At 42.8% G+C, this 26,824-nt stretch overlaps 1 protein-coding gene and 1 long non-coding RNA gene across 3 annotated transcripts in view; one reads left to right on the plus strand and one right to left on the minus strand.

Moving 5' to 3' along the window:
- Window positions 1-26,774, plus strand: part of LOC117218032 (uncharacterized) — a 40,151-nt gene extending 13,377 nt beyond the window's left edge. The window contains exons 2-3 of one of the 2 annotated variants that reach the window (XR_004489698.2): window positions 20,283-22,821; window positions 22,901-26,774. This is a non-coding gene — a long non-coding RNA (uncharacterized LOC117218032). Of the gene's footprint in view, window positions 1-20,282; window positions 22,827-22,900 lie in introns of those variants that run through there. The other variant, XR_013034689.1, reaches the window with a different exon arrangement.
- On the minus strand, window positions 1,273-25,078 carry LOC117217981 (uncharacterized). Its single transcript, XM_033465937.2, has 8 exons — window positions 24,944-25,078; window positions 20,225-20,496; window positions 17,389-17,786; window positions 16,627-16,698; window positions 13,445-16,339; window positions 12,100-12,183; window positions 7,458-8,387; window positions 1,273-6,337 (listed from the first exon to the last, which is right to left on the minus strand). Exons 1-8 carry the CDS (start codon window positions 25,071-25,073, stop codon window positions 6,121-6,123), a joined length of 4,998 nt encoding a protein of 1,665 aa, XP_033321828.2. The 5' UTR covers window positions 25,074-25,078; the 3' UTR covers window positions 1,273-6,120.
- Window positions 26,775-26,824: the final 50 nt, after the last annotated feature.

Consider the following 26,824-nt stretch of genomic DNA (forward strand, 5'->3'; position numbering starts at 1 on the left):
CCTCGCCTGTCACGTTTGCAACGCGTCTTTCTTACAAGAAATCCTGACAACCGATCAAGGGATCGTAACATCGCAGCCGTCTAGAAGTGTGTTTTCGACGCGATCCTCGGTCTCGGTTACGCCGCACGCGAGAAATCTTTGGTTCTCGGTCGTTCGTCATTTGATTAGAGAAACAGGACCGCGCGCTACTTTCAGGCTGCGGACACCGGTACTCGGTTAAATCACAGTTTATGGTGATTATCCGCGAGCTTTGGACACGCGTTGCGATGTGTCGTCGTGTCGGATCCGTTTCGCAAAATAAAAATGTTCTGCGGCGGCCGCGGGAACTGCAAGTAACAATTGTTTCCTTACATTCAGTCACTTTAACCCTCTACAGCTCGATGTAACCCTGAGTTGCGGGCTTATCCAGGCCCTTTTCATCCAATTTAATTTTTAGCAACAATGTGAACGAAGTTTCTTGCTCTTTTAGCTTGCTTTTTCTTGCTTCTTCTCCACTCTCGCTTCGCGTCTCGGAGTAAACTGAATTTCTGTATAATTCGCGAATTTTTCGTTAATTTACATCTCTTATATTTCGTATATTTTTTATGTGCGATTATAATTATGTGTATACATATTTTTCGTACAAATTATACTGGGAGAAATTGAACCTGTGAGCAAATAAATTACAGTAAATCTCGAGATGTAAATTTTGTCGAGTCTCGAACGACGTAAATTTTGGACAACCCTGTAAAAAGTCCGATTGTAAAGGGTTGATAAATTCAGAATAGTATGTCGATGTTCCTGGACTTCTCTAAGCTCGATATTGGTCGAATGGAATTCTACCTAGTCATTGTCGTTGTAAATGTATAAAATGTATGCTGTCTAGTTAGCAGAGTCATCATTATTAACACGTTACCCGTCGCGAGATTCTAGTTTTTCAGACTCTAGTTTTTCCCAGAAACTGCAATTTATGATCGCTAATTCGTGCTCGTATCCTTTCAATGGGACATTGTTACTCGGAACATTGGATAATTGAAAAATTTCATTTTCGAACGATGTTCTTTCGTGCGAGTTAGCTGGACCCGAAATAGATCTGAATCAGGTGGACCACGATAATCTATATCTCGTAGTAAATGTCTCGCGAACATGTTAATTAACACTGCACAGTGCCGAACATATTTTCCCGCAGGTCTTGAAAATAAATGTCCAGATAATTGTTCGAAATTCGTTCGGAACGATGACCGAAGTATTTCGAGAAGGCTGAGATCGACGAGAAGACTGAAACGATCATCGTTACAGTTTCGTACAAGCATAACCTTTTATTGCACTTGCAAAAATACAGTTCGAAACATAGACGATTTATCGGTACAATTATTACAATGGTTGATTAATTTGACTCGCGCGAAGGCTCTTTCTTCTTCTCCGCAGGCTGTTCCTCTTTGGTATTGTTCGGACACCTTGAGAGCCGATGGTAACTAGTAGATAATTAAAGACTATACAGAGTATCCAAAAATTATGTTACTTCCGGGAAATGGGGGGTTTCTCGCGTCGTTTCAAGTAACTTTTTCCTTTGAGAAAATGCAATGCGCGGCTTCGTTTACGAGATATCAAGGAAAATCCGTGACCAATGAGAGATCGCTGACGCCCCGCCCTCGCGACCACTGCCGCTGCGCCAGACAGCCGGTGCGACACGGCATTGGCCGCAAGGGCGGAGCGCCGGCCGCCCTCGCTCCGCGATTGGTCAGTGTTTTTCGTTGATAACTCGTAAACGAAGCCGCGGATTGAATTTCCGCAAAGGAAAAAGTTGCTCCAAATGACCCGAGGAACCTCCCATTTCCGGATTACGATACATTTTTGGGCCACCCTGTAGAAACGCTGTTCGAACGAGCCGGTTATCCAGCCTCGTCGACGGTTACCGATCGTTAGATTCGTTAACAAACGTCGGCTACCCGGTCGCTACCCTTAATCACCGGCTCTAATCAATCGAGGTACATCTATCAACGGAAATCGTTCGGCTTATGTTACGGTTACTTTATTCAACACACCGTGATACTTGATACATAGCGTGATCGATCGATCCACCTCGTTTAGTGCTCACTCGTATAAAAAAGCTTACAAAAAACGTTACGGTCGGAGTATTGTGCAGAACGTTTCGTACAACGAACGATACCATTAAGAAGGCAGTGAGGATCCGGATAAAACAACGAGCGAGGGAACGCAAGACGAATTTTCACGGGGGAAACGTTGTTTCCGTTAAGACGTTAACGTTCAAAGAAAAATAAGAGAAACGGTTTCAATTAGTTTCGACGAAACAGAATGGCTGTATGTATTTATCGTTGACCCGCTAATTGCGACGTTTCTTGTAGAATTAATCTGTAGAAAAGAAAACCGGTTCCGTTAGGCGAAGACCAACTCGAAATCGAGTGCAGCACGAACGTAGGCGAGATGTGCGCGATTAACGGTAACCAACGATCAACGAAAATAACGGAGAACCTACGGATTAATATTCTCGTGTACAATACGATTTCCATGTACAGTAATGTCTCTTTAACACGTTCCGTGCCACGTGTACCATCGATGGTACACGCTTGCATGTTTACTTAGTGAACTGAACAAATTGTTTACAAGAAATTTAGAACCGAAGAATCAATTTCCACCGCAAGAATGGGCGTTGATAAGTTTTTGTTACGTTGTTATGTGTACGAGAATTAATAATTGCACGTAATACATCAAGTTTTAGTAAAATATCAAAGTGTGAAGATTCGAGTAAAAAAAGCTCGGCACGGAACGTGTTAATTGACACTGAGATTGTGCAAAAATATGCGACAATTTGGGAAGAGGAGATACGATTATTCGAGTCTTGCAGCTCGTTTTTATAGTTGTTGACAATCGATAACCATAAAAAAAATGAGCCACAAGGCTGGAACAATCGTATCTCCTCTTCCAAAATTGTCCATTCTTGTGGACAATCTGAGCGTCAATTAGAGAGACATTGCTATATACGCACACATACACGATATCCGTTCGTTGCATTCAAACAGGATCGATTCATTTGCGACATCAATGTCGATACCTCGGATCCAATAATTATTAGAATGATTAAAATCGATTACTAAGAACTAATCTCATGCTATTCCATGCAACGTACTAAGAGACGAAACAGAAAAAAAAACAAAATGCTCGGCTAAAATGTTTCGCTAAAAATTCTGAGCTCGATGAAAATTCACGAAACAGTTTATACAATTCGGATTAATGCGACAGAAGAATATAATTGTCTTTTTAACCATTTGCACTCGAGAAGTCATTTCAATTGTAAATTTAAGATAATTTTTCTGACTCACAGTTTTATTTCCATTTTATGTGAGAAACTGCATTCCATGCATATGAAATCGAGTATTGTGGCGACTCGTACAACAGTTAAGCTTTCAACGATTTTTTAAATCTAAACTTTGTTAATATAACAATTATCTTGGAACGTGATATAACGATTTTAGCGGCGCCTCGAAATCACCACTCGAGTGCAAAGGGTTAAAACGTGTGCGTTTACGAGTCCCAATTAAAATGCGACAAGTTTCGACGCGCTGGTAGAGCATACAGTAATGTCTCTCTAATTGACGCCCAGATCGCGCACAAAAATGGACAATTTGGGAAGAGGAGATACGATTATTCGAGCCTCGCGGTTTATTTTTATAGTTATAAATTGTCCACAATTATAAGAACGAGCCGCGAGGCTCGAATAATCGTTTATTTTTATAGTTATAAATTGTCCACAATTATAAGAACGAGCCGCGAGGCTCGAATAATCGTTTATTTTTATAGTTATAAATTGTCCACAATTATAAAAAACGAGCCGCAAGGCTCGAATAATCGTATCTCCTCTTCCCAAACTGTCCATTTTAGTGGACAATCTGAGCGTCAGTAAGGGAGACATTTCGCTCGGCTTCGAAAGGACTCGTAAATTCCTCGAAGACCGGAACTTTCTCCAACAGTTGACGCAACGATGCAAAATCGAAATCGTTTTCTCGAAACGCAATATTCTGTGCCAGCTAACGTCAAACCCTATGAACTAGTTTCACGCGATAAGATGAATTACGTTTCGCTCGACTGTATCGATTATACAAACATTTTCGTCGGTTCTATCATCTGCAATTGACGTAATTGTTCCATTCGTGTTCCCTAATTGTACTGAGAAATTCGATCGTTTCATTGACAATCCTCTCGATGAGCCCGAGGACATGTGACTAGAATGTACGTAGCGGTTCGATCATTTAATCGCTCTTAGTTTTCTACGCTGCAAGAATAAATTCTTCTTCGTCTAACGACTAAGTTCACGAGTATAGTAAATTCTTCCTAATTTTCCTTGAGCTTGTGGACAAAAATGGACAATTTGGGAAGCGGAGATGCGGTCATTTCTCCCTAATTCGCGCTCAGATTGCGCACAAGAATGGACTATTCGGGAAGAGGAGATACGATTATTCGAGCTTAGAGCCTCGTTTTTATAATTGTTGAGGATTGGTAAATGTAAAAAGGAGCCACGAGGCTCGAATAGTCGAATCTCCTCTTCCCAAATTGTCCATTTATGCGCGCAATCTGAGCGCGAATTAGGGAGAAATTATTGTACGATTATTCGAGCCTTGCGCCTCGTTTTTATAATTTTTGACAATTGTAATTATAAGAAATGAGCCGCGAGACTCGAATAATCGTATCTCTTCTCAAATTGTCCATTTTTGTGTACAGAAAATTCTCCCTAATTTTCCTTCAGCTTTCAAACAAAAATGGAAAGTTTAGGGAATTGGCGGCTCATTTTTATAGTCGCTGATCGGCAACAATTTAAAAAAATAACGAACCACGGAGGCTCAAATAATTGTATCTCCTCTTCCCAAATTGTCCATTTTTGTTTAGAAGCTGATGGAAAATTAGGCAGAATTTATTGTACATATTCGAAAATAATATTCTCGTTTCTTTTTCAATTCCGTGGTGCTGTGATATCAGTTCGTCGAGTTTAACGGGACGACTCGAATGTAAACGCGATGCCTCGCTTCGAAGAACTCGACGAAACCAACGATGCGAGTCGCGAATTTATGACGCGTGTGCAGATTCGTTACGGAGCAATTTACAGTAAACCGGAATCAAACGGAAAGCCTCGCCTCCGACGATCCCCGAAACAATGAAAATCTACGACGGCGGCCTACAACTAAAAGAACTGTGTTTCACTAATCCTATCGTTAATTAAAGAACCGGTTATTGTACTAAAAAACAAAAAAAAACGTAATCGCAACGGATGGCATCCGATTGATTCATGCGCGCCACACTACAGCACTGTATCTACATTTACTTGCCATCGGACCAACGACGTTGTTTCACTAAGAAAAGAAATGGCACTCGCTTCGCCCCGATCGAACGGCTTCTCTGAAAAAGCGCTCGCGACTTTCGTCGAGTCATTTACCGCCGGCAATCTGTTCAACGGGGTATTCTGATGCGAATCTTTCGAAAATATCGATTCTTTACAATTTCTTGTGGGACATATGTTGAAAAATGCGACTGGAAAACCTTGCGAACGACTTCTTAAAATTGAGGAAGTTACAGCTACAGTGATTTCTCCCTAATTCGCGCTCAGATCGCGCACGAAAATGGACAATTCGGGAACAGGAGATTCGATTATTCGAGCTTAGGGTTCTCGCTTTTATACCTGTCGATCGATAACTATAAAAACGAGCCGCAAAACTCGAATAATCGCATCTCCTCTTCCCAAAATTATCCATTTTTGTGCGCAATCCGAGCGCGAATTAGGGAGACATTATTATAGTTCGAGAGTATGTTTAACTCCAAGTTTACTCGACGTTACTGAAATATGCATAAATAAATTGCAGATGCGACTGCAATGGTGTCTTCGCAAACAAAAAGTAATCCCGAAAGAGAGTCTCGAACGAAAACGCAATTTACGCTAGAACACCCCTTGACACAGTTTTTTTCATTTTTTATGTACGCATGTTTCTGTTCATCTGTTCAGTATATTTCCCAAACCGGTGTTCTCGAAACAAAATCTGTTCGTTCCAATTCCATTCGTTCCGTCTTCTAATCGCATTCAGGCCGCTTTACACGAAGACGTTTCGTCGGGCTTCTTCCGCCGCTGTTCGACCCTCAAAGAACGAGCCTCCTGATGCCGCATTCGCAGCAGAATTTCGCGGTCTCCGGGAACTTGGAGCCGCACTCGTGGCAGAATTTCGACAGCTTGCTTCTGGACGGCGTCGCTCCGTCGGCGTCGCTTCTCCCGCGGTTCTGTCTCGGGTGGTCCTCGTCGAGGCGACCCGCCACGTCGTTGGTGCTGCGTCCATGGTGCGAATATTTTCGATTTAAACTAGGAGGAAGAGAAATCGAACGGGGCTTTAGGCGTGCAGGAGACGGACACTCGGTGCCGGGAATTAGATTAAAGGATTGACCCATTGACATGCGAGCGAAACGGAATTTGATGCGTCCGAGAAATACTGAATTTAATTTGGCTCAACTGAAAAATTATGTGCGAGCTGAGGAAGAGAATGTTTTATTTCGAAATTCGAATTACCGATTTGTGGGCGCAATTTTGGCGTCTTGAACATTGTAAAGATACCAGAATCGACGAGTAAAGCAACAGAATAATTTAATAATATAAATCTAATACAAGGTGTGCTAAAATTATTGTACAAGCGGGAAACGAGGGGTTCCTGAGGTGATTTGAAGTAACTTTTTCCTTTGCGAAAATGCAATCCGCCGCTTCGTTTACGAGTTATTAACGAAAAACAGTGAGAGATCGCTGACGCCCCGCCCTCGCGACCACTGCCGCCGCGTCAGACGGCCGGCGCGACGCGGCATTGGCCGAAAGGGCGGAGCGCTAGCCGCGCTCGCGCTCCGATTGGTCGAAGCCCAGTTGCGCACTGTTTTTCGTTGATATCTCGTAAACGAAGCCGCGGATTGCATTTTCGCAAAGGAAAAAGTTACTTCAAATGACGTCAGGAACCCCCCGTTTCTGATCTAATATAAATCTAATAATATACCCACGAAAACAGCTCTTGGCGAGTTAGACTCGTCGAAGTCTACAGTGGCACATGAAATGAATAACGATTCCAACTAGTCATCGTATGTCAAGGGGTTAATTACAGTAAATTCTCTTCAATTGTCTCTCGACTTTTAAGCAAAAATGGACAATTTAGAAAGAGCAGAAATACGATTTGTAGCTTTGCGGCTCGTTTTTATGCTCGTTGACAATCGGTAACCATAAAATCGATCCACGAGGCTCCGATAATCGCATCTCCCCTCCCCGAATTGTCCTAATTTTCGCGTAGAATCCGATCACGAGAATCGAAGCAAATTTACCATAACGATATAATTAAAAACCATCGATAAAATCCCGTTTCCAAGATTACAAAACGCAACACGAACGAGAGGTCTCTGTTTACGATCACAAATTCTTATCTGTGTGTAAATAAAATATGTTTATTAACCTGCTGTAGGCGGAGTCGCCGCTGAACTTGCCATGGTCCTGCCTCTTGTAGCTCTCGGGCGAAGACAGGTCCTCGTCGCTGTTCCGATCGTTGCGCGGCCTCCGATGGACAGGGCTAGAGACGGACAAGGGATCGTTCTTTAGGAGGGACTTAAGGGACGCGAAGGAGCCGTTGTCGTCGTCGAACGAGGTCATCAGCTCGTCGAACACGGAGTTCGACCGTTTGATGTCCACGTCCGAGGACACGATGGAGCTCAGGCTGAGATTGCTGGCCGACATGTTCGCGTAATTGTTGTTTCGATTGTTCAGGCTGGTGTTCGAGGACCTCTGCGACTCGTTGGCCTTGTCCGACGATCTCTTAGCGTCGTTGGGGCTCGAGCTCGTTTTGTCGAGGGTGGCTTTGGGAGCGGAGGATGCCCGGACGGAGAAGGAACGGCCGACCGTCGGCCGAACCACCTTCGGCGAGACTTTGTCGAGAATCTTGCGAGCTCTCTCGGAGCTGGCAACGAAACTCCTGCTGCCACGGTCGTGCTCGTCGGCGATCTCGCCGCCCAGGGCTTTCGACTTGTCGATGATCACCCGTCTCCCTAATTCTCTGACGGGCGACCTCTTCTCGTCGCCCGGTTTCGCGGCGTTCTCGTCCTTCAGGTAGACCTCTCGGCACAGCGAGTTCGTCTCCGTCGAGTCGCTCGAGAAATCGGACGCGAGGTCGTCGAATTCCGTGGGCGGAGCTATCAAGGACGATCGTTTGCCAGGGTTCAGGCTGGTCGGGCAGGGATATTTCACGAACGCCGAGGAATGGGAGAGGGGGAACGGGGCCTCGCGGTTTTGCGCGAGCACCGGGCTGTCCCTCACGGATTGCTCGCTGGCATCCGATAGCAGGTCGTTCATCTGCTGTTCCGCTAGCAGGAAGGGATTGTAATCCTTGCCGCTGAAAGCAAGAAGATGATTCTGTGACAACGGTGCCGCGCCGAGGATCATTCGCGATAATGCAGAGGGTGGGAGGAGCCAATTACCGCGCCCTGATGGCGGGCTCGAGGAGTCTTCGCTGTTGAAAATCATTTCGGTGATTTAAGTGCGATTTTTTCTTGGGAACTTGAGAAATTGTTGCTATCGCCTAACCTTTTTGGAATATTCGATGGAAGAGAATGTGTTCTGCAGCCGGAACTGCCGGTTTCTGTGCTCCCTATCCGGATATCGTGCTTCGATTACTGTGCACGATGAGACTTTGATGTTTAACGTGCGTTGATAAATTTTATTTTTTTATAGAAAGAGTGAAATATGATCTTGTGTCGTAATCTTTTCTGAACGTTGTAGATATTAATAACCGATAAAAATATATAAACAAATATAACCAAGATAAATAATGTAAAATATATAAGTATAAAATATAATTAACATATAAATATGAATATAAAATATAAACATATAAAAATAATATAAAATAATATAACCAAAATAAATAATATAAAATATAATTAACATATAAATATAAATATAAATATAAAATATAAACATATAAAAATAATGTAAAACGTAAATATAAAATACAATATAAAATATAAACATAAATAATCAAGACAAGCTTTAATGCTGACCATAAGAGAATACGGAAGAATTTTGAAAATATTAATCACCTTTATCGATTTTACTAATTTGTCGGGAGATTATCAGGCTTCGATTGGAAACATCGGAACCACGTTATGTCGCAAAACGATTAGGTGTCGAGTGCCACGATAATAATCGAGGTTGTCCGTATCGTCGAGTATTTGTGAGACCGTGATTCATCGGATATGCGATCCGATGTAGGAAAATTAACGTTACGAATTCCATCGAGAAAGCATGTTTCATCGACGTGTGATCAGATTGCGGATTTTTCGTTTCGTGGTTAAATAAAACTGAAGGTGTTACATTCGTCTATTCGTTCGCATAAGTGTCTGTTTGCATTTCAAATATGCCAGACACGCGTAACAGGATCCTCGGTCCGATTACGATGTAGAATTTTTAATGTAACAGGTGTCGTTTCCGCGAGTACATAAACGTAAGTTTGTCGGAGCAGCTTATCTAAATTCGTCAGCTAAATATCATCGACGCGCATAGTGTTTACGTTTCGATCGCGAGGGCGTGTCTACTTGTTTTTCTTATCAGTCATCTGCTTCCGGCGATTGGACTTCCACGTAGTGGAAAAAAGAGAGAACAGCTACGCATTTCTCAACCCTTTGCGATCGAGTGGCGAGTCCGCGGCGTCGCTAAAAATTGTCGTATCATTTTTCAAAGTGTAATGGTAACGATTTTTTATTTGTTTATACCTAAAAAGAACTGTTGAAACTGCAATTATTGTACTTGCAAATAGGCATAAATCGCATTGAATCGTATCAAATGGAAATACTGTAGATCAGAAAACATGTTTCCGATTTCGAAATTAAAATAGCTTCGACTGCAAAGGGTTAACCCTTTGCACTCGAAACCATTTTAACTGTAAATCTAAAATAATTTTTCTGACTATTTCCATGTATTTCGACTTTATATGACAAAGTGCATTTTATGCATACAAAATTGAGTCTTGCGATGGCTTGTGATGACAATTATACTTTTAACAATTTTTTAAATTTAAACTTTATTAACATAAAAATTATCTTGGAACGTGAATGAACAATTTTAGTGGTGTCTCAGAGTCATCACTCGAGCGCAAAGGGTTAAATTTTCGTTGCAGGTTCAGATGAGAAAAAGAGCGAGTATTTTTTATCTTTCATTGTCATTTTACCTAATAGCAGAATTAAGAAAAAGTATGCTGGTCACTGTACCATAAACTACCTTTACTACTACCCTTTAACACTTAAAGAAAGATTCGAGTCGATTAGGCCATGCAAGGAATTTATGTTTTACACAAAAGATCCGCAATCTAATAAAAAACAATGCCTGATGAACTGTTGCTCGAAAACGAAAAAGGTAATTTATAACAGAGGATCGAAAGAGAAAAACATCTCCAACCATGAAACATTCGTGCTATGCGTGTCTCATAATTCCATTCATCGAAATTACATAAACTCAACTTTCTCAAAGTTAGAGCAAAGTGCCTGAAAAGTGACGATGACGGCAAGCAAAAATTCCAAAAAATTGTCGTCGGTCCATGCTGTGAAGAACTCCGAAACTGAATATATGTATATATGTATATAATATGTATATAATAATATATGTATATTCCGTCAAATGAGAAACTTGCGGCGCTTTCTATTCTGTGTAGAAGACGAGCGTTGTTGGTTTCGTCAGCGTTTACGCAGGAGGAGATAATGAAGTGTACATAGAAAATGTATGTCAAGCCCCTCTCAGCCTTAGGCGAATCTGTGAAGCATTTTCCTCGATCAAGTTTCCAAAGCGTATCTCTAAGCGACGGGGAAATGCACGGGTTTTGGGGATCATGCGACACAATGTAACACCGATAAACGTGCCAGGACGGTGGGAACCATGCCAATTTTCACGGAATATATCGGACGAAAGGACTCGCAGCGATTTTCCAGAAAACTGTGATCGCGAGATACAAAATTTTCTGTTTAACGACAGGATGATGGATCATTTTGACGACGATATAATAAACCGACAAGGTTATTTTGGAAGGAACTTGCGATCGTGGATAGCTTTTCCTTTTTTTATATTTTTGTATCTATATTTTTTATATTTTATATTTTTCAGATTTTATATTTATATTTCTTATATTTTATAGCTTTTTCTTTAGACAGCTTTCGAAACGAAAGTGGATTAAAGTTACAGTATGTATTAATAAAGAATCCTGATATTAATCAGGATAATAAATATTATATTATAATATTTATTATAATATAATAATAAATATTATATTATATTATATTTTAAAATAAATATTATATATATATTATATTATAATTAAATTAATATCTTTAATAAAGAGAGAACTCATATTAATTAAAGAACCCTGATAAGATTTTTCAAAGTGGGCCTTCGCTTTTGAGATATTTTGATTTCAAGCTTGCATGCATATAGACAACATATACAGGGTGTTCGTTTGAAAACTTTAAATCGAAATATCTCGAGACCAGCACACTTTCCAGAAAGATGTTAGATATAAAAAGTTACTCGATCCTAAGAACAAAATAAACTTTCGCACGAAACACTTATCAATCAGATTTTCATCTTACAAAGATATATCTAATAAAATGAACAATTTTTTCACTCGTCATTTTCTTCAAGGTATTGCTATTAATACCTAATTGCTATTTTCCTTAATTTTTCAGGTTTTTCAAACACAATGAAACGTTTGAAAATTGAAATCAATTATCGACGAGTACATAGTCAATTAACCATATTTATATTCCGAGTCCCAACGGGACGGCTTTTTCGCTAGTTTCACCGATATCGAATTCGTTTCCCTGCTTTCACTCGGTTTCTACACCGAAAAATTGCTGCTTATCTATGCGTCCGATATACTTTCTACGAAATTCGACGTGGTCCCGCGACATTCGTGTAGCTGTAGCTGGATGCTTCGACGACATTCTTTCAAGCATCTGCTGGATTAGCAACGAGAGTGAAACGATCCGAAAGTGTGTATTTTACGGGGAACCAGAAATCTGTCGTACATGTAGCGATTTGATCAACCACCTGGAACTTACGTTCTACTGCTAAGTACAAGATTAAAATCCGGCCGTCTGCGCACGTAATTGCTCCATACGGGACGTAATGGCAGTGCTAAGTTCCTACAATAGTTTTTACCGTGTTATTGCACGGTAGAGGGAGAAATCGGCGTGTTATTGATTGGACACAAGATTGAATCCGGAGATACGGTAAAGTTTTCCATAATATTTCTTCGGCTTGTAAACAAAAAAATTGGACGATTTGGGAAGAGGAGATACAATTATTTGAGCCTCCGCGGTTCGTTTTTTTTTAAATTGTTGTCGATCAGCGACTGTAAAAATGAGCCGCCAATTCCCTAAATTTTCCATTTTTGTTTGGAAGCTAAAGGAAAATTAGGGAGAATTTTCTGTACACAAAAATGGACAATTTGAGAAGAGGAGATATGATTATTCGAGTCTCGCGGTTCATTTCTTATAATTACAATTGTCAAAAATTATAAAAACGAGGCGCAAGGCTCGAACAATAAGGCTTCTCTTCCCAAATTGTTTCCCTTCCCATTTTCGTTTACGAGCTGAAGAAAAATTGCGGCGAATTTACTGTACTCGTTTAAAACCAGCGAACGTAAATGTTCAAATCGCGAATATCTTGTCGAATTCCGTCGATTTTTGTTGCAAATATGCAGGTTGTCTCGGCTAAACGAGGCCATTTTTACAGTGCCGTGAATAATTATAAACTCGAAGTAGCTTTTACACTTTTTACTTGATATTTAAACAAGAAGCGAGCAGAAAAGATCAATTTCTATTCTCTATTATTTCTAATATAGAAACGTACACGTGTAATAACAGAATTAAAGGAAGTCATATTAGTCATCGTCTAATAGACTGGTCCTTCTATCAGATCTAAAAAAAAAATTCAAGTCACTTAGGCTAGTTTTAAAATTATTAGTCGAGTTTCAAAAAACTGAGTATATAATATTTTCTGTTATTATTATATTGATTAATATTATTAATAATATTATAATATTATAATTATTATTATTAATAATTATGAATAATATTTCTTTATATTATTATATCAATATAATATTTTCTATTATTTCTAATATAGAAATACACAATCGCGACATATTCTCCTTCAAACATCGCTAAAAATGTAAAAGTTACGTTCGTCAAAGTTAATTATTCGCGTCACCGTACAACTTCGAATACTTTTTCAAAGCAAACCAATCATCCTGACAACTCGCCTCGCATCGCGTTCCATTAATTATTTGCCGTCGAAACGCTGTTCGAAACAAGTCCCCGCGCGAACGCTCATACAAACAAGAAAATTGTTCCAAGAAACAATTAATTATCGACGTCGAGTAATTTCCGAGCCCATCCCTACCTGCTCCTCCTAAAGAAAGCGCTACTGGAAACGGGAGGAAGGGCGGGTGCTCTCGGATTTCTGTTAAGAAGCCTGCCAGGCCCTTGGCAGGGCAGATCGAGATTAATCAAACGGTTCCTCGACGCGTTCGAGGCGGCCCTCTCCCAGTAAGTCTGTCGGCTGATCGCCTCCGATTTGTTGCTCTCCTTCCGGACCACGATCCTGGTCCTCTTGATCTCCGGCAGCACGCCGAATCCGACGTTCCCGTGCCCGATCTCCTCGATCGTTTCCATCTCGACGGTCTCCAGCTGCTCGACGCCGTCGATCATCGACAAGCCGTCGTTCGAGTCGTTCATCTCGCTCACGTCCTCGAGGAATCGGTTCTCCAGGCCGATCAGCCGCGAGTATCGCGCCTTGAAAGCCGCGCTCGATGATTTCTTCACCGTCACCCGCGATTCCGACAGGATCATCGGTCCCAAATTCCGCGCGTCGAAGAGAAGGCCGTCCCTCGCGCGAGCGGATCTCGGCCCGGGCATCTCGATCTCGTCCGCGGAATCGTCGCTGTCGCCCTCGAAATCCTTCGACGACGAATTCTTGTAGATCTCCTGCACCTCTTGGTCCGCTAGATCGATCTCCCCGACGACAGAGCTCGCGAGTTTCGGCCGATTCGCCGCGACGTCATCTTCTCTGCGATCGGCTTCTTCCGAGATCGCTCGATCCGCCGGAAAGTAGACCTCGATCTCGCGATAACCGGCGACAGGAGTCCTCGGAGATGGTCCGTCGATCTTCCGAGATCTTCCGAGATCGTCGAAACTTTCGCCAAACGAGGAACGATCGACGAATCTCTCGGCGCTCGCGTCGAAGACTCGCAAAGCGCGCTCGCATCCGGCTGCTTGAACGGCGACGTCTCTTCTATCGCGAGTATTTATCCGCTTCTCGTCTTCGCGATTTTCGTTGTCGTTCATACGACGAGCCGGCGTCGAACGTCGTCGCCCCGACGTCGAGTCTCCGATATTTTTCTTCGCCGGTTCGTCGACGATGCGGCGACCCGTTCCGTCCAACTCGACGCGATACAGCAGCTCCGATCCCGTCTCCTCGTTTACAGCCATCTCCCATTCGTTCTGCTGCGGGGACAGCGATGTTTCCCAGAGATTTTCCGGCTCCTTCCAACCGGTCGAATGATCGAACGGCGTGCTCGATCCGCTCGGACGCGGCGCGTCTTTCGCGAGTCCTTCGAGCGTCTGTGGTTCGGCCTCCATTTCGATCGGCCTCGCTTCGATCTCGCTGAATTCTGCGATGCAATTCGCGGCAGACGACGACTCGTCCAAGAAACCGTCGCCTTCGCTCGCGACGGTCTCTTCTCTAACTTTCTCCGCGGTTCCAGGTCGGTAAAGAGCTCTCGGCGATCGTTCGGAAAATGAGCCGTCGACGGTTACGTCGTTCCTACGTCCTCGATTCGACTCCCCAGGCGCGTCGAACCTGGCCGAAACGATCGGCGACGTCAATTTCTCGAGGATCGCGCGCGAACTTTCGTCCTCGGTGTCGCCGATCCTTCCGTCGACGTCGTCGCGCGCTTCGACGTCCTCGATCGCGCCGCTCGCCGCGACCTCGGAGCTCGCGTCTCCATTTTCCAGCTGGTCCCGATCGTCTTGAGAAAGCTGCCCGCGAAAGCTCAAGCGTTTCCGCTCCAGCATCTTGGCCCTCCTCGACTTGAATCGGCCCGTCGACATCCTGCGATTCAGCATCGCCTTTTCCTCGAGGCTGAAACCATCCGGACAATTGTTGACCCTCGAATCGCCCTCGTCGATCCTCCGGACTTCCTCTTGCTTTTGACAGCGGGAACGCAATCTCTCGAGTCTGTCGACGTCGCCGACGCAGAATTCCACTCGGGGACTGTGTCTCACCGGCCTCCATTTGCCTCGACGCGAGCGCGCGTCCTCTGCTTCGTCGAACGAATCCTTGAACGAGTAGGTTCGGTTCAACCTTGGCGTAGTCGGCGACCAATCGGCGCTGATTCCGCTCCTCGCACTCGCCTCGCCGCATTTGTCTGACTTGTTGGACTTGTCGGACTTGTCAAACTTGTTGACGATCGATGATCCGTCGAAAAGGACGCTCGATTGTTCTGCTCGCGAATCAACGAGGCGGGTGCTCGCGGTCCTTGGCGTAGTCTGCGACCGTTCGGCGCTAATTCCGCTTCCTGGACTCGCCTCGCCGCATTTGTCTGACTTGTTGAACTTTTCGGACTTGTGAAACTTGTTGTTAATGATCGATGATCCGTCGAAAAAGACGCTAGATTGTTCTGCTCGCGAATCAACGAGGCGGGTGCTCGCGGTCCTTGGCGTAGCCTGCGACCAATTGGCGCTAATTCCGCTCCTTGGACTCGCCTCGCCGCATTTTTCCGACTTGTTGGACGTGTAGGACTTGTGAAACTTGTCGCCGACGATCGATGATCCGTCGAAAAAGACGCCCGATTGTTCTGCTCGCGAATCAACGAGGCGAATGCTCGCGGATCCAGCGGAGATCGCGTCGTCCTCCTTGTCTCGACCGGTCCTCTTCCAAGCGGTCGGCTTGCTTCTCGGGAAGATGCTGCACGGCGTCACCGTCATCCCCGTCACCTCGACGTTGATGGAGACGTCGTTCAGTTTCGGGTGACCCTCGCTTCGGGCGGAGACGATGTTCGGCATCGTCGACCTGCCGGAGTGCAACGGCTGGCCGGCTTCCGATCGCGAGCGGCAGCTCGGCGACAGCCGGCCAACGAGCGCGGCCATCTTCCGAGTCCTGCGTCTCGGTGTCGAAACGTTGCTACAGTCGCCGAGACTCGGTTTCTTATACTTTAGGGGCGGTACGGGGAGGAGGGCTCTTTTATTAGGTAGCGCAGGTGGATAGGGCACCGCTTCGGACTCGTCTTCTGGCGGCCTGAGGATGAGGAAAACAGGATCAAGGGTGCACGGACTGACAGGTCGGGAGAGGACGGACGGGTTTTACAGGCCGCGGACGCGATTCACGGATTTCAATGGAACGTTCAATTTCGAGGCTTTCGTTTTCGTTTTCTTTTTCGTGGTTTTCGAACATTTCTGTCGAGCGGAAACAACCTTGTCCCTTTTCTTTCTCCTCATGCACACGGTTTTTTTTATCTAAGGTGTTGTCTAAAGGGCTTTGTCGCGCGGCGACGTTGCGACGTCGCGTTGTTTCGAGCGGCTTACCTGTTCGATCGATCCATCGGCCGAGACTTCATCGGTCCTATCGGACTTGACTTCGACGGGCCGGCGCGTCTCCTGCAACGATCAGAGTTTTTGATGTAACAGTTCTCCTTCATTCTGATTCTACAATTTAATTTACCTACATTCGCGAATTCTCGTTCTCTGAAATCGCTTTAAAGAATCAAGGCTGTGACCTAGTACGTTTTTCATTGACTGAGCAAATTGTTTGCAGTGAAAATAGAAGAACGATACTCTGACGTCTTCGACGTCGTTTCATGTTTTCTTGTGTAAATAAAAGTAGTTCCGAAAAGAAAAATTAATGTCTTCTATTATCTGCTCAGATTATTACGGTAAAATAGAAAAATATTTCTACAGGAACGAGGCGATTCCTGAGGTCATTTGAAGTAACTTTTTCCTTAGCGAAAATGCGATCCGCCGCTTCGTTTACGAATTATCAACGAAAAACACTGACCAATGTGATCGCGTACGGTTGGCGGCCCGCCCTCGCGACCACTGACGCTGCGTCAGGCGGCCGGCGCTCCGCCCCTCCGGCCAATGCCGCGTCGCGCCGGCCGCGCTCGCTCTCCGATTGGTCAGTGTTTTTCGCTAATATCTCGTAAACGAAGCGGCGGATCGCATTTTCGCTAAGGAAAAAGTTGCTTCAAATGACCTCAGCGATCATCCTTCTTCGAATGCTAACATAATTATGGGGCATCCTGTGTCTGGTCGGACGATAATACGCAAGATACAAAAATGATAGCTTACACAGTGGCGGGTTTCTGTTTAACGGGACTATCGATTTTGGCGCAGTTCGGCGCCGAGATGCTCTCCTTGGCTCTGCTAGCCGGCTGCGTGGGCGAGGTTTTATTGGAATGAAGATTGGTCGCGGAATTCGGCGAATATTTCTCGCGGGTTATTTGTCTGCGATTCTTCAAGGACGGTGCTCGATACTTCATACGCGCCTCGAGACGTTCCTTCGCGATGTTCGTCGCCGGGCTCATCGGCGCCCTCGCGATTCTGTCCTTGCACCAGGCCACGTGCCTGTCGTACGCCTTGACGCCGAAATGACGACCGCAGGTGGGACACACGCCCTGCTCGTTTGCGCGCGTGGGCGCGCTCGACGACAACACCGTTGCGCATTGTTTCTGCATCGCGCCGTCCACCTGGAATCGTATTAGACGATCGAGGTTATTCTATTAGATCATGTCAAGGTATAATAATAAATCAGAAAATAGTCAAATATAATATACTATATTAATTTGTATAATGTAGATTAAATATAAGATTGATTATAAGATAAATGTAATATTAATATAATATAATATTGTTATATTATAATATAATATAATATTGTTATATTATAATATTATTATAATATAATATATTATATCACAAACACACATAATATTATTATAATATAATATAATATTATAAAATTAAATATAAGATTGATTATAAGATAAATGTAATATTAATATAATATAATATAATATAATATAATATAATATAATATAATATTGTTATATTATAATATAATATAATATTGTTATATTATAATATTATTATAATATAATATATTATATCACAAACACACATAATATTATTATAATATAATATAATATTATAAAATTAAATATAAGATAGATTATACTTTCAATCGAACAAATAACTACTACATTTACTATTCGCCATTTGAAATACTATTTTACCCATCCGATATCCGTTCGCGCAATATGAATGCAGTTGTATCGACGTATTTTCTGCATTGTGCAACCTTGGATCCATTGTTAAATATCTGCTTGTCTTATTAACGCCTGGACTGCCAATTCGCTTGTACATATCTGACGCGTCCAAGTGCGAGGAGTTCACGGTTCGAATCGGCTTGCAATTTAAACGAATTATGTCATTGAACACAATCGCGCGACGTTTACTCATGCACGTCATTCATAGTAACGATTAGAGTGAGCTATTTACGAGGACGTAATCGCGAATCCCGCTTAATCGAGTAAACTGTTTATCAAAATCAGAAGTCGGAAAGTGATTGGAAACAATCGGATTGCAATTTGTGCATCGAAAACCGCGCGGTTGGCCCTCTGAAAAAAGCGAATAACGTGTCTCTCCGATCATTAGGCTGATTAGCGAGTTATTTAACAGTTTTTTACGTGGACGCAATCGCGAATTCTGTTTAATCTAGTAAACTCTTTTTTGTGCCTTGAAGTCTGAAAGTGATTCAAAACAATCGGATTGCAATTTGTGCATCGAAAACCGCGCGATTGGCGCTCTGGAAAAAGTGAACAGCGTGTCTCTCCGATCATTAGATTGTACGTGCGGACTATAAAGCGTGACCACAAACATCGTATTATAGTTTTGCGTGGTAGAAGACCGTTCATCTCACGCGCGAACGCACTTGCATCATTCGCGATGCATCTAGGTTAATCTACGTTCTACCTGCAATTCACACCACGCGTCGCACTCTGCCAGCTTTCTGTTTCGATTCGACTCTCCCGCGTTATATTCTCCAATTATCGTAATCGCGAGTTTCGCCAGGCGGAAGCAATTGCAAGCCTTGTTAATTGTTAATTAAGGATACACGAAATGTAGATGACGCGTATAAGCGCGACTAAACGGCTGTAAAATGATCGGCTATAAATAATTCGTGATTCAAGACGCGAGTTGAAAAATTGATTTTATCCGTCGCGATTAGTTATTGATTTCGATGTGAATGATGATGACCTTTCAAGATCTGCATCGTGCACTAAATTTGATTATTATAATACACTTAAGTTAATTCATTATTGCAGCTAATTAAATTGTTTTGCAGTCAACACACGAGAATGGAAACAATTAGAAATATTTGTATTAATATTGACAGAATTTTTAAATAGTTAAGACTGATCCCAGTCATCATTGCCAACTGAGAAGAATTTGTTTAACACTATAACACTACATATATAATGCGAACAATATATATTTATCGATAAATTGGATAATAGCGTCACGAGAACAGATTAAACAATAACACAAAAACATTTCATTTAACATATATTAACTAGGATATATATTGTTTAGATATAGAAAGAACAAGACAAACAATATAAAGTGCAGTTACAAACAGCTTACTTATAGGACAATTGCAGAGGTGCACAACAATAAACAAGACATCCCAAACTTGCGTTACTTCCGCGAATCGAGGGATTCCTGAGGCCATTCGGAGCAACTTTTTCCTCTGCGAAAATGCAATCCGCGGCTCCGTTTACGAGTTATTAGTGAAAAACAGTGCGGAACTGGGCTTCGAGCAATCGGAGCGCGAGCGCGGCCAGCGCTCCGCCCTTTCGGCCAATGCAGCGTCGCGCCGGCCGTATGACGCAGCGGCAGTGGTCGCGAGGGCGGGGCGTCAGCGATTTCTCAGTGTTTTTCGTTAATAACTCGTGAACGAAGCCACGGATTGCGTTTTCGCAAAGGAAAAAGTTGCTCCAAATCGCCTCAGGAACCCCTCGTTCTCCGATCGCGAGTGACTTTAGGGATACTTTTTATTTTGTTTCATTGTTTCTTCGACGCTTCCACCATCGCGGAATCCTCGAAAAATGTATGAAAGTCTTACGATCTCGTTCCGAGCGGCCCGGATCTGTCGCAGAAAGTCATCGTGCGTCTGCTTCCAGGTGGACCTGTTCCTGTCGTCCTGCATCTGCCGTCTTTTCTCCTGCTTGGGCAGGAACTCGGCCAGCTCGGTGCCCTGTATCCTCTGTTTCGCCGAGTCGAACGGCTTCCGTCTCTTGGTGGCGTTCTGCTCGCATATCCTCGTGTGCTTCTCCAACGACTGCGGCATAAAGGTCCGTGCGCAGATCGCGCACGGCAGAAGGGCGGACGGCACATCTGTGTCCATTTACCGAGAATTAGTCTGCCGTCGCCGCCGATGGTCCTGCTTTTAAGGAGACGCGTTCGTGGATCGGGCAGAATGAGTCAGAAACAATATCGGAGAAAAACGCTGTTCTACTGGACACGGGCATCGGTGAATCGACGTCGACGCGCTCGCGGACGCCGCGAAGGACTTCTCGCGGACTTCGTCGTAGGACGAAGGACATCTGACTCAGACTGCGCGAGGATTCGCGATCGACTCCGAGGGCCGCCTAACACGTCGAGAGACTACTCTGCGTGGGATAAACCCTCGCACCATAGAATCGGAGATCGAGTTTGTTAGAGCTTGTTACACTGCACTTGCTGCCGGCAGGAAGGATCGGCTCGATTCGCAGGAATTGAGGAACGACGCGACGAGGAATTGAGAAAAAGCGACGGGTTCTCCGTTCGAAAACTGTGGACACCTTCTTGGAAGCTCCGAGCTAAACGCAGCCGCGATTAACGCTGGATTCACGGAGCCCGACAAAATGGCGGGTCGCTAATTCTTTAATTTACGATTATTCGTGTGGTGCGGATACATTTAAGAGTTGTTTATTGAATTTACGCGTTACTTACGGCGAATGTTACAATAACGCTTGTTCAGAATAAATGTCTAAATGTTAAATAAACGTCTAAATGTCTAAATAAATGTCAGAATAAACGTCAGTCGGAATAAATGTCTTATCGCCACTTTTGTAAACTGCTATAAGAACAGCTGTTTTTCGTGTCCGGCGAATCTAGCGTTGATCAATCGTGTTTCCATTTTCAGCGGTACAGTTCGGTTCGCGTGAAATTCGCGGAGGATCCCCGCGGAGAACGTCGCAGCTGGCCGGCCGCGCGACGAGATAGAACTTCCGAGGTGCGATCGAACGAAGGAGAACGGTCGCGACGACGAAGTCCGAGGGCGAGGATCGATCGCAGGAGATCGTCGAACAATGGCGTCGCAGCCGGGATCAACGATCAATGAGAGATCGGCGGACGAAACGGGACCGATCGAGTCGCCGCAGCGGGTTTACCGACGAGGCGATAATTAATCGGCCGCTCGTTACGTGCTCAAGGATCGCGGCCACCTGCGTCGATCTCCTGCTGAACGACTTCCACGACGAGGTGGAACGAAGACGAGGTGTCGCCCCCGCGAGCGCGGCTCGCCTACGGAGGAGCAACCTTCCATTTTTGGCGTTATGAGTTACCGTTCGAGTATTGTAACTGTTTGCACGAGTGGAAGAGATCTCGACAGCAGTCGCCGCCGCCGCCGCCGATTCCTTCCGTCCTCGGCTTTCCGCGGATGGTATGCCCACGGCACCGTGTAAACGCCTTTTCGAAATGTCACCTTCACGGCTCGGCTCGTAATCGAGCGTCGAGCCGCCGCGCGCTGCGATATTTCGACCGAAGAAAGAAAAAATGCGATTTCTAAGCCGAATGCGAAGGGAAATGTGCGAGTTTACCTTTGATTTGCAGGGCAATATCGCTCGATGGGGTAAATTTGGCCGAATTTTCCTTCAGCTTGTAAACAGAAATGTTTACGGCTCATTTTTATAGTTGCCGATTGTCAACGATTGTAAAAATATTGGCGCAAGGTTTATGTAACTGTATTTACTTTCTTCTAAATTGTACATTTTCGTTTACTAGCTGAAGGAACATTGGGGGGAATTTAGTGTAGTCGATCCGGCAGTATTTTATTGTTTTTGTAAAACATAAGAATAATAAAATATAGTTTAGTTGAAGTTATAAAATACGTGACGAAGAGACGAGAAAAAATAGTCGTTGAGAATCAAGTCGCCTTGGATTATCGAAATATCGCGCTGTGCGCCGCGGCAATGGTCAGTGTCATAGTCAATGGTCATAAGAATAATAAAATATAGTTTAGTTAAAGTTATAAAATACGTGACGAAGAAACGAGAAAAAATAGTCGTTGAAAATCAAGTCGCCTTAGATTATCGAAATATCACGCTGTGCGCCGCGGCAATGGTCAGCATATTTTGCCTTTTTTATGAGAGAGAGAGAGAGAGAGAGAGAGAGAGAGAGAGAGAGAGGGAAAGAGAGAGAGAGAGAGAGAGAAAGAGAGAGAGAGAGAAAGAGAGAGAGAGAGAGAAAGAGAGAGAGAGTTTTCTCCGATGAACGACAGCGATCGAGGGAAGACACGCCGTTTCTTGACAAATGGCCTTTAACTGTCACGGATTTCTTTGATTCTGTTTTAGAGAGAAAGTCGAGAGAGCGATGGATAGAAAAATACGTTTCCAGAGATCAGTGAGATTTAATTCGAGGAACTGTAATCGAGAAGCTTAATGAAAGAGTGCCCTATACGTAGATATCTATGCGTCATTTTTCAGTAAATCGTCTTCATCCAATTGTCACAGTTTTCTCTATTTCTTTTTCTTTTTAGGTAAAGACGAGCGAAGAAGCAAAGCTCTAGTAAAACAACAGCTAAAAATCGGTAAAATTTGGTGCGAGGAACTGCGATTATTATTATTCCCACCGATGGACGAAGGTCTCACATGCTATCGTGCCTAAATCGTGCGATTCGCTTAAATTCTTTGAATTCAGAAAACACAATTCTTGAAGTCGTACGATTCAACTCTGACACGTGTCGCGCACAATGTATCAAGGACACGTTGCTTCTATGTTGCTTTGCACCGAACCGGGAAATATTTGCGTTTCATTGAGGATTTTCCGTGAACAAAAAACTATGGAAAGCGAGGCGAGCATTGAACACGCGAGGAAAGCTATTTTGTGTAAACTTTACACCGTAATGTACAAGAAAGACTGAAACATCTTCTGACATATCAATTTTTCTAACAAAATAGTGATTTTATTTTCGTTCAATACAATCTGCGCGATTTCTTCTTCTTTTATAGATCTGCTATTTTTATTATAATCTTATTCTATTTATCTTATTGATAAACTAGCACAGTTTTGCGTTTTCAATGATCGTACAATGTTCGCACGAATCGGATACGAAAGGTATTAACACTAAACCTACCAAGCAGTAATACTAACTGGCATGTACTGCTTCACAAAAGTGAGAAGACCAAATTTATTTGGAATTTGTAAAGTTTTTATTATAAATCTTGCTCCAATAATATAACTTATTCAAGCGTTTTCCACGAAAGAATCGTCTCGGAACTCTGCAGAATTGCAAAATAAGAAAGCGGTCACTATGACCGCGGTAGGTTTAGTGTTAAATGAAAAAAGAATGTGAAGTACAGTAATGTCTCCCTTACTGACGCTCAGATTGTCCACTAAATTGGATAATTTGGGAAGAGAGGAGATACGAGTATTCGAGCCTCGCGGCTCGTGTCCATAATTGTGGACAATTTATAACTATAACAATAATTATAACAGCAAGGCTCGAATAAAAAACAAAAAAATTCGTGGATATTATGTTGCTTGCCGAGTGATTTGTTTGGGGCCGGCGAGGCTTCGTAACAAATACAAAATAATATATAAAGTTTTTATTATAAAACTTGCTCCAATAATATAACTTATTCAAGCGTTTTCCACGAAAGAATCGTCTCGGAACTTTGCAGAATTGCAAAATAAGAAAGCGGTCGCTATGACCGCGGTAGGTTTAGTGTTAAATGAAAAAAGAATGTGAAGTACAGTAATGTCTCCCTTACTGACGCTCAGATTGTCCACTAAATTGGATAATTTGGGAAGAGAGGAGATACGAGTATTCGAGCCTCGCGGCTCGTTTTCATAATTGTGGACAATTTATAACTATAACAATAAACCGCAAGGCTCGAGTAATCGTATCTCCTCTTCCAAAATTGTCCATTTTTATGGTCAATCTGAACGTCAATTAGAGAGACATTACTGCAGTTCTCCACAATGAGTACGTATTCGCAGCGGCTTCCTTTCCTCATCGAGATGCAATGGAAACATCGTGTCGATGTAAAACGTGTTTTTCCATCGGCTCAGCTATTAATGTTTTGCAAGATCTAAGGTCGGGAAGTCTGTGTGTACCAGGTAACGCGACTGGCATGAAAGTGCTAGGCAAATGAGCGTGCGACGAAGGCCTGCGAGACAGAAAATAACAACTCCGGGATTCGTTTGCATTACCAAATGGAGAAGTCGGCACGGAACAGTCGCGGCAACCGTCACGGGTGCATCCGTGAATCGCTTGACGATCGATAAAAACAGCGAACAGAAAGATGCACGGTTTCGTAAAAGCTTCCAAATCGAACCGCGAACATTTCTAAATTGGAACGAGCCTCGCAAAGATTCGTGAAACACGATTTCACTGGGAAGTATTCTGACAGGAAAACGAAGCTGTTAATTGACAGAAAACAAGCGCTCGGCGTTAATAAAACATCGATTGTTAACAAGAAAGAGAGAGAGAGATGGTTAAGGGTGGAAGATTATCGAAGAAGAGGGAAGAAGAACCGAGCGAATCGGCGCGATTATTCAACGATGGCAGAGATCTCACCTGGCTCGAGATCTCTCTCGATCTCAGCTACGTTATCCGGCTCGACAGGTTGCACTTTCGTTAGATAGCGATCGTAGAGCGACCCTTGGTCCGCCCCAGAGACGGTTCTCCTCGAAACGCAGCACAACATCGAGCGGACAGCATGGAAAGACACTGACTGAGCTCCACCATAATCACGACGCCGCTCTTGTACGCAACGTCTACGCAGCCTCTTTCTCCTCTTATAAAAGAGACTTATTTTAGGTGTCACCGCGAGAGCATCGGAGACGTACCTTAGCTCCTTCCAGCGCGTAGCAACGGCGCCGAGTGCGCATCGAATGCCTGATTAGTAGGCGTAGAATTACTCGAAAACGAATGACTAATGGCACGGCGTTGTTTTAGCCCGGAGAAAAAAAATAACAATTTTTCCAACAGCTTCGCGCAGCCATCTTCGATGTTCTCCGAACGATTTTATTGAGTCTTTGTCGTTGAATTTTTACCGTCAACTATGATTACTGCTGCGTTCAGTTCGTTTCACTTTATGTTCATTTTAGGGAAATATATTCTCGTATTTCCTCGTCCTTTCAGCGAATGTTGTATAAATTATAATACATAATATAATTATATAATTATGTAATTATGTACACAGGATGTTATAAATTATATGTGATGTTATTTAATTATAAACTGTGTATATAATTATATAATTATGATGACGTTATTTAATTATAAACTATGTATATAATTATATAATTATGATGATATTATTTAATTATAAACTGTGTATATAATTATATAATTATATAACATAATATACATATAACATATATTATATATTTATATTAATAATATTATATATATATATAAATATAACATAATATAATATGTATATAATTATATACACAGTTAAAATAAATCCAGTCTTTTGGCATTTTGTTGTGAATCAATATATGTACATCGGTCGCGTTTAGGGTTCGATAGTTCTAGTATTAAATAACTGTAGATAACGTGGATGTTAAGTTGCCTGCCGAGTGATTTGTTTGGGGCCGGTGAGGCTTCGTAGCAAATACAACAAGAATGCGCAAGAAACCGTTCAGTCGCAGCGAAATATCGATTTCATTCAAGCTCGTGTCATTGTTTCTTTTACGAGTTCCGCTTCCGCTACACGCTGCGGTCACCGGTCAGCCACGCGAAGCGGATCACGATTGAGCATAAAAGGATCTGATCGATAGTTGAGAGCAAGACGTGCTTACATTCTACGAGAAATAAAATATTTAATGCCTCGCATGGCTTCGATCGTTCCTGATTCCGTGAACGCGAATCAAATATAAGCGATTATTAATTTATCGTATTAACGAACAACTGATTGTAAAACCAGCGAATACGAATTATTGAATTCGATGCAACAAACAATTCTGTTAATGTCTGTTGTAAAGAGATAAAAGAAACTTGTGCAAGATTTGAATTTTATTAGAATAATTCTAGACGGAACAGGTATTATATCGCTAAAGTTGCAGTGCTAAACAGTTTTCAATATTTGATTGAGTGTATAGATTAGGTATGCTCGATTCAATTAATTATTTAAAATGAATCATAATAATAACCACGAGCAAGGCATAGGAAAACCGAACATGCAATGTATTTTTACATTACTGTGGGACACCCGAGACTCGTAAATCTTTTATTACTAAACGGAACGATACTGTCGACTACGTTTCTTTCCATACACTATATCCATATAAATAATAATATTAAGTCCGATTTAAAATAATAATAATAATAATTTTTAAATTATATTAAAATGAAAATAATTATATAAATATATATAAAATAAATAAATATATAAATATAATAAATAATATATATAATAAATATATATATATATATAAATATAATAAATAT

Source organism: Megalopta genalis, chromosome 1 (assembly GCF_051020955.1).
Source record: "Megalopta genalis isolate 19385.01 chromosome 1, iyMegGena1_principal, whole genome shotgun sequence".
Taxonomy (NCBI): Eukaryota; Metazoa; Arthropoda; class Insecta; order Hymenoptera; family Halictidae; genus Megalopta; species Megalopta genalis.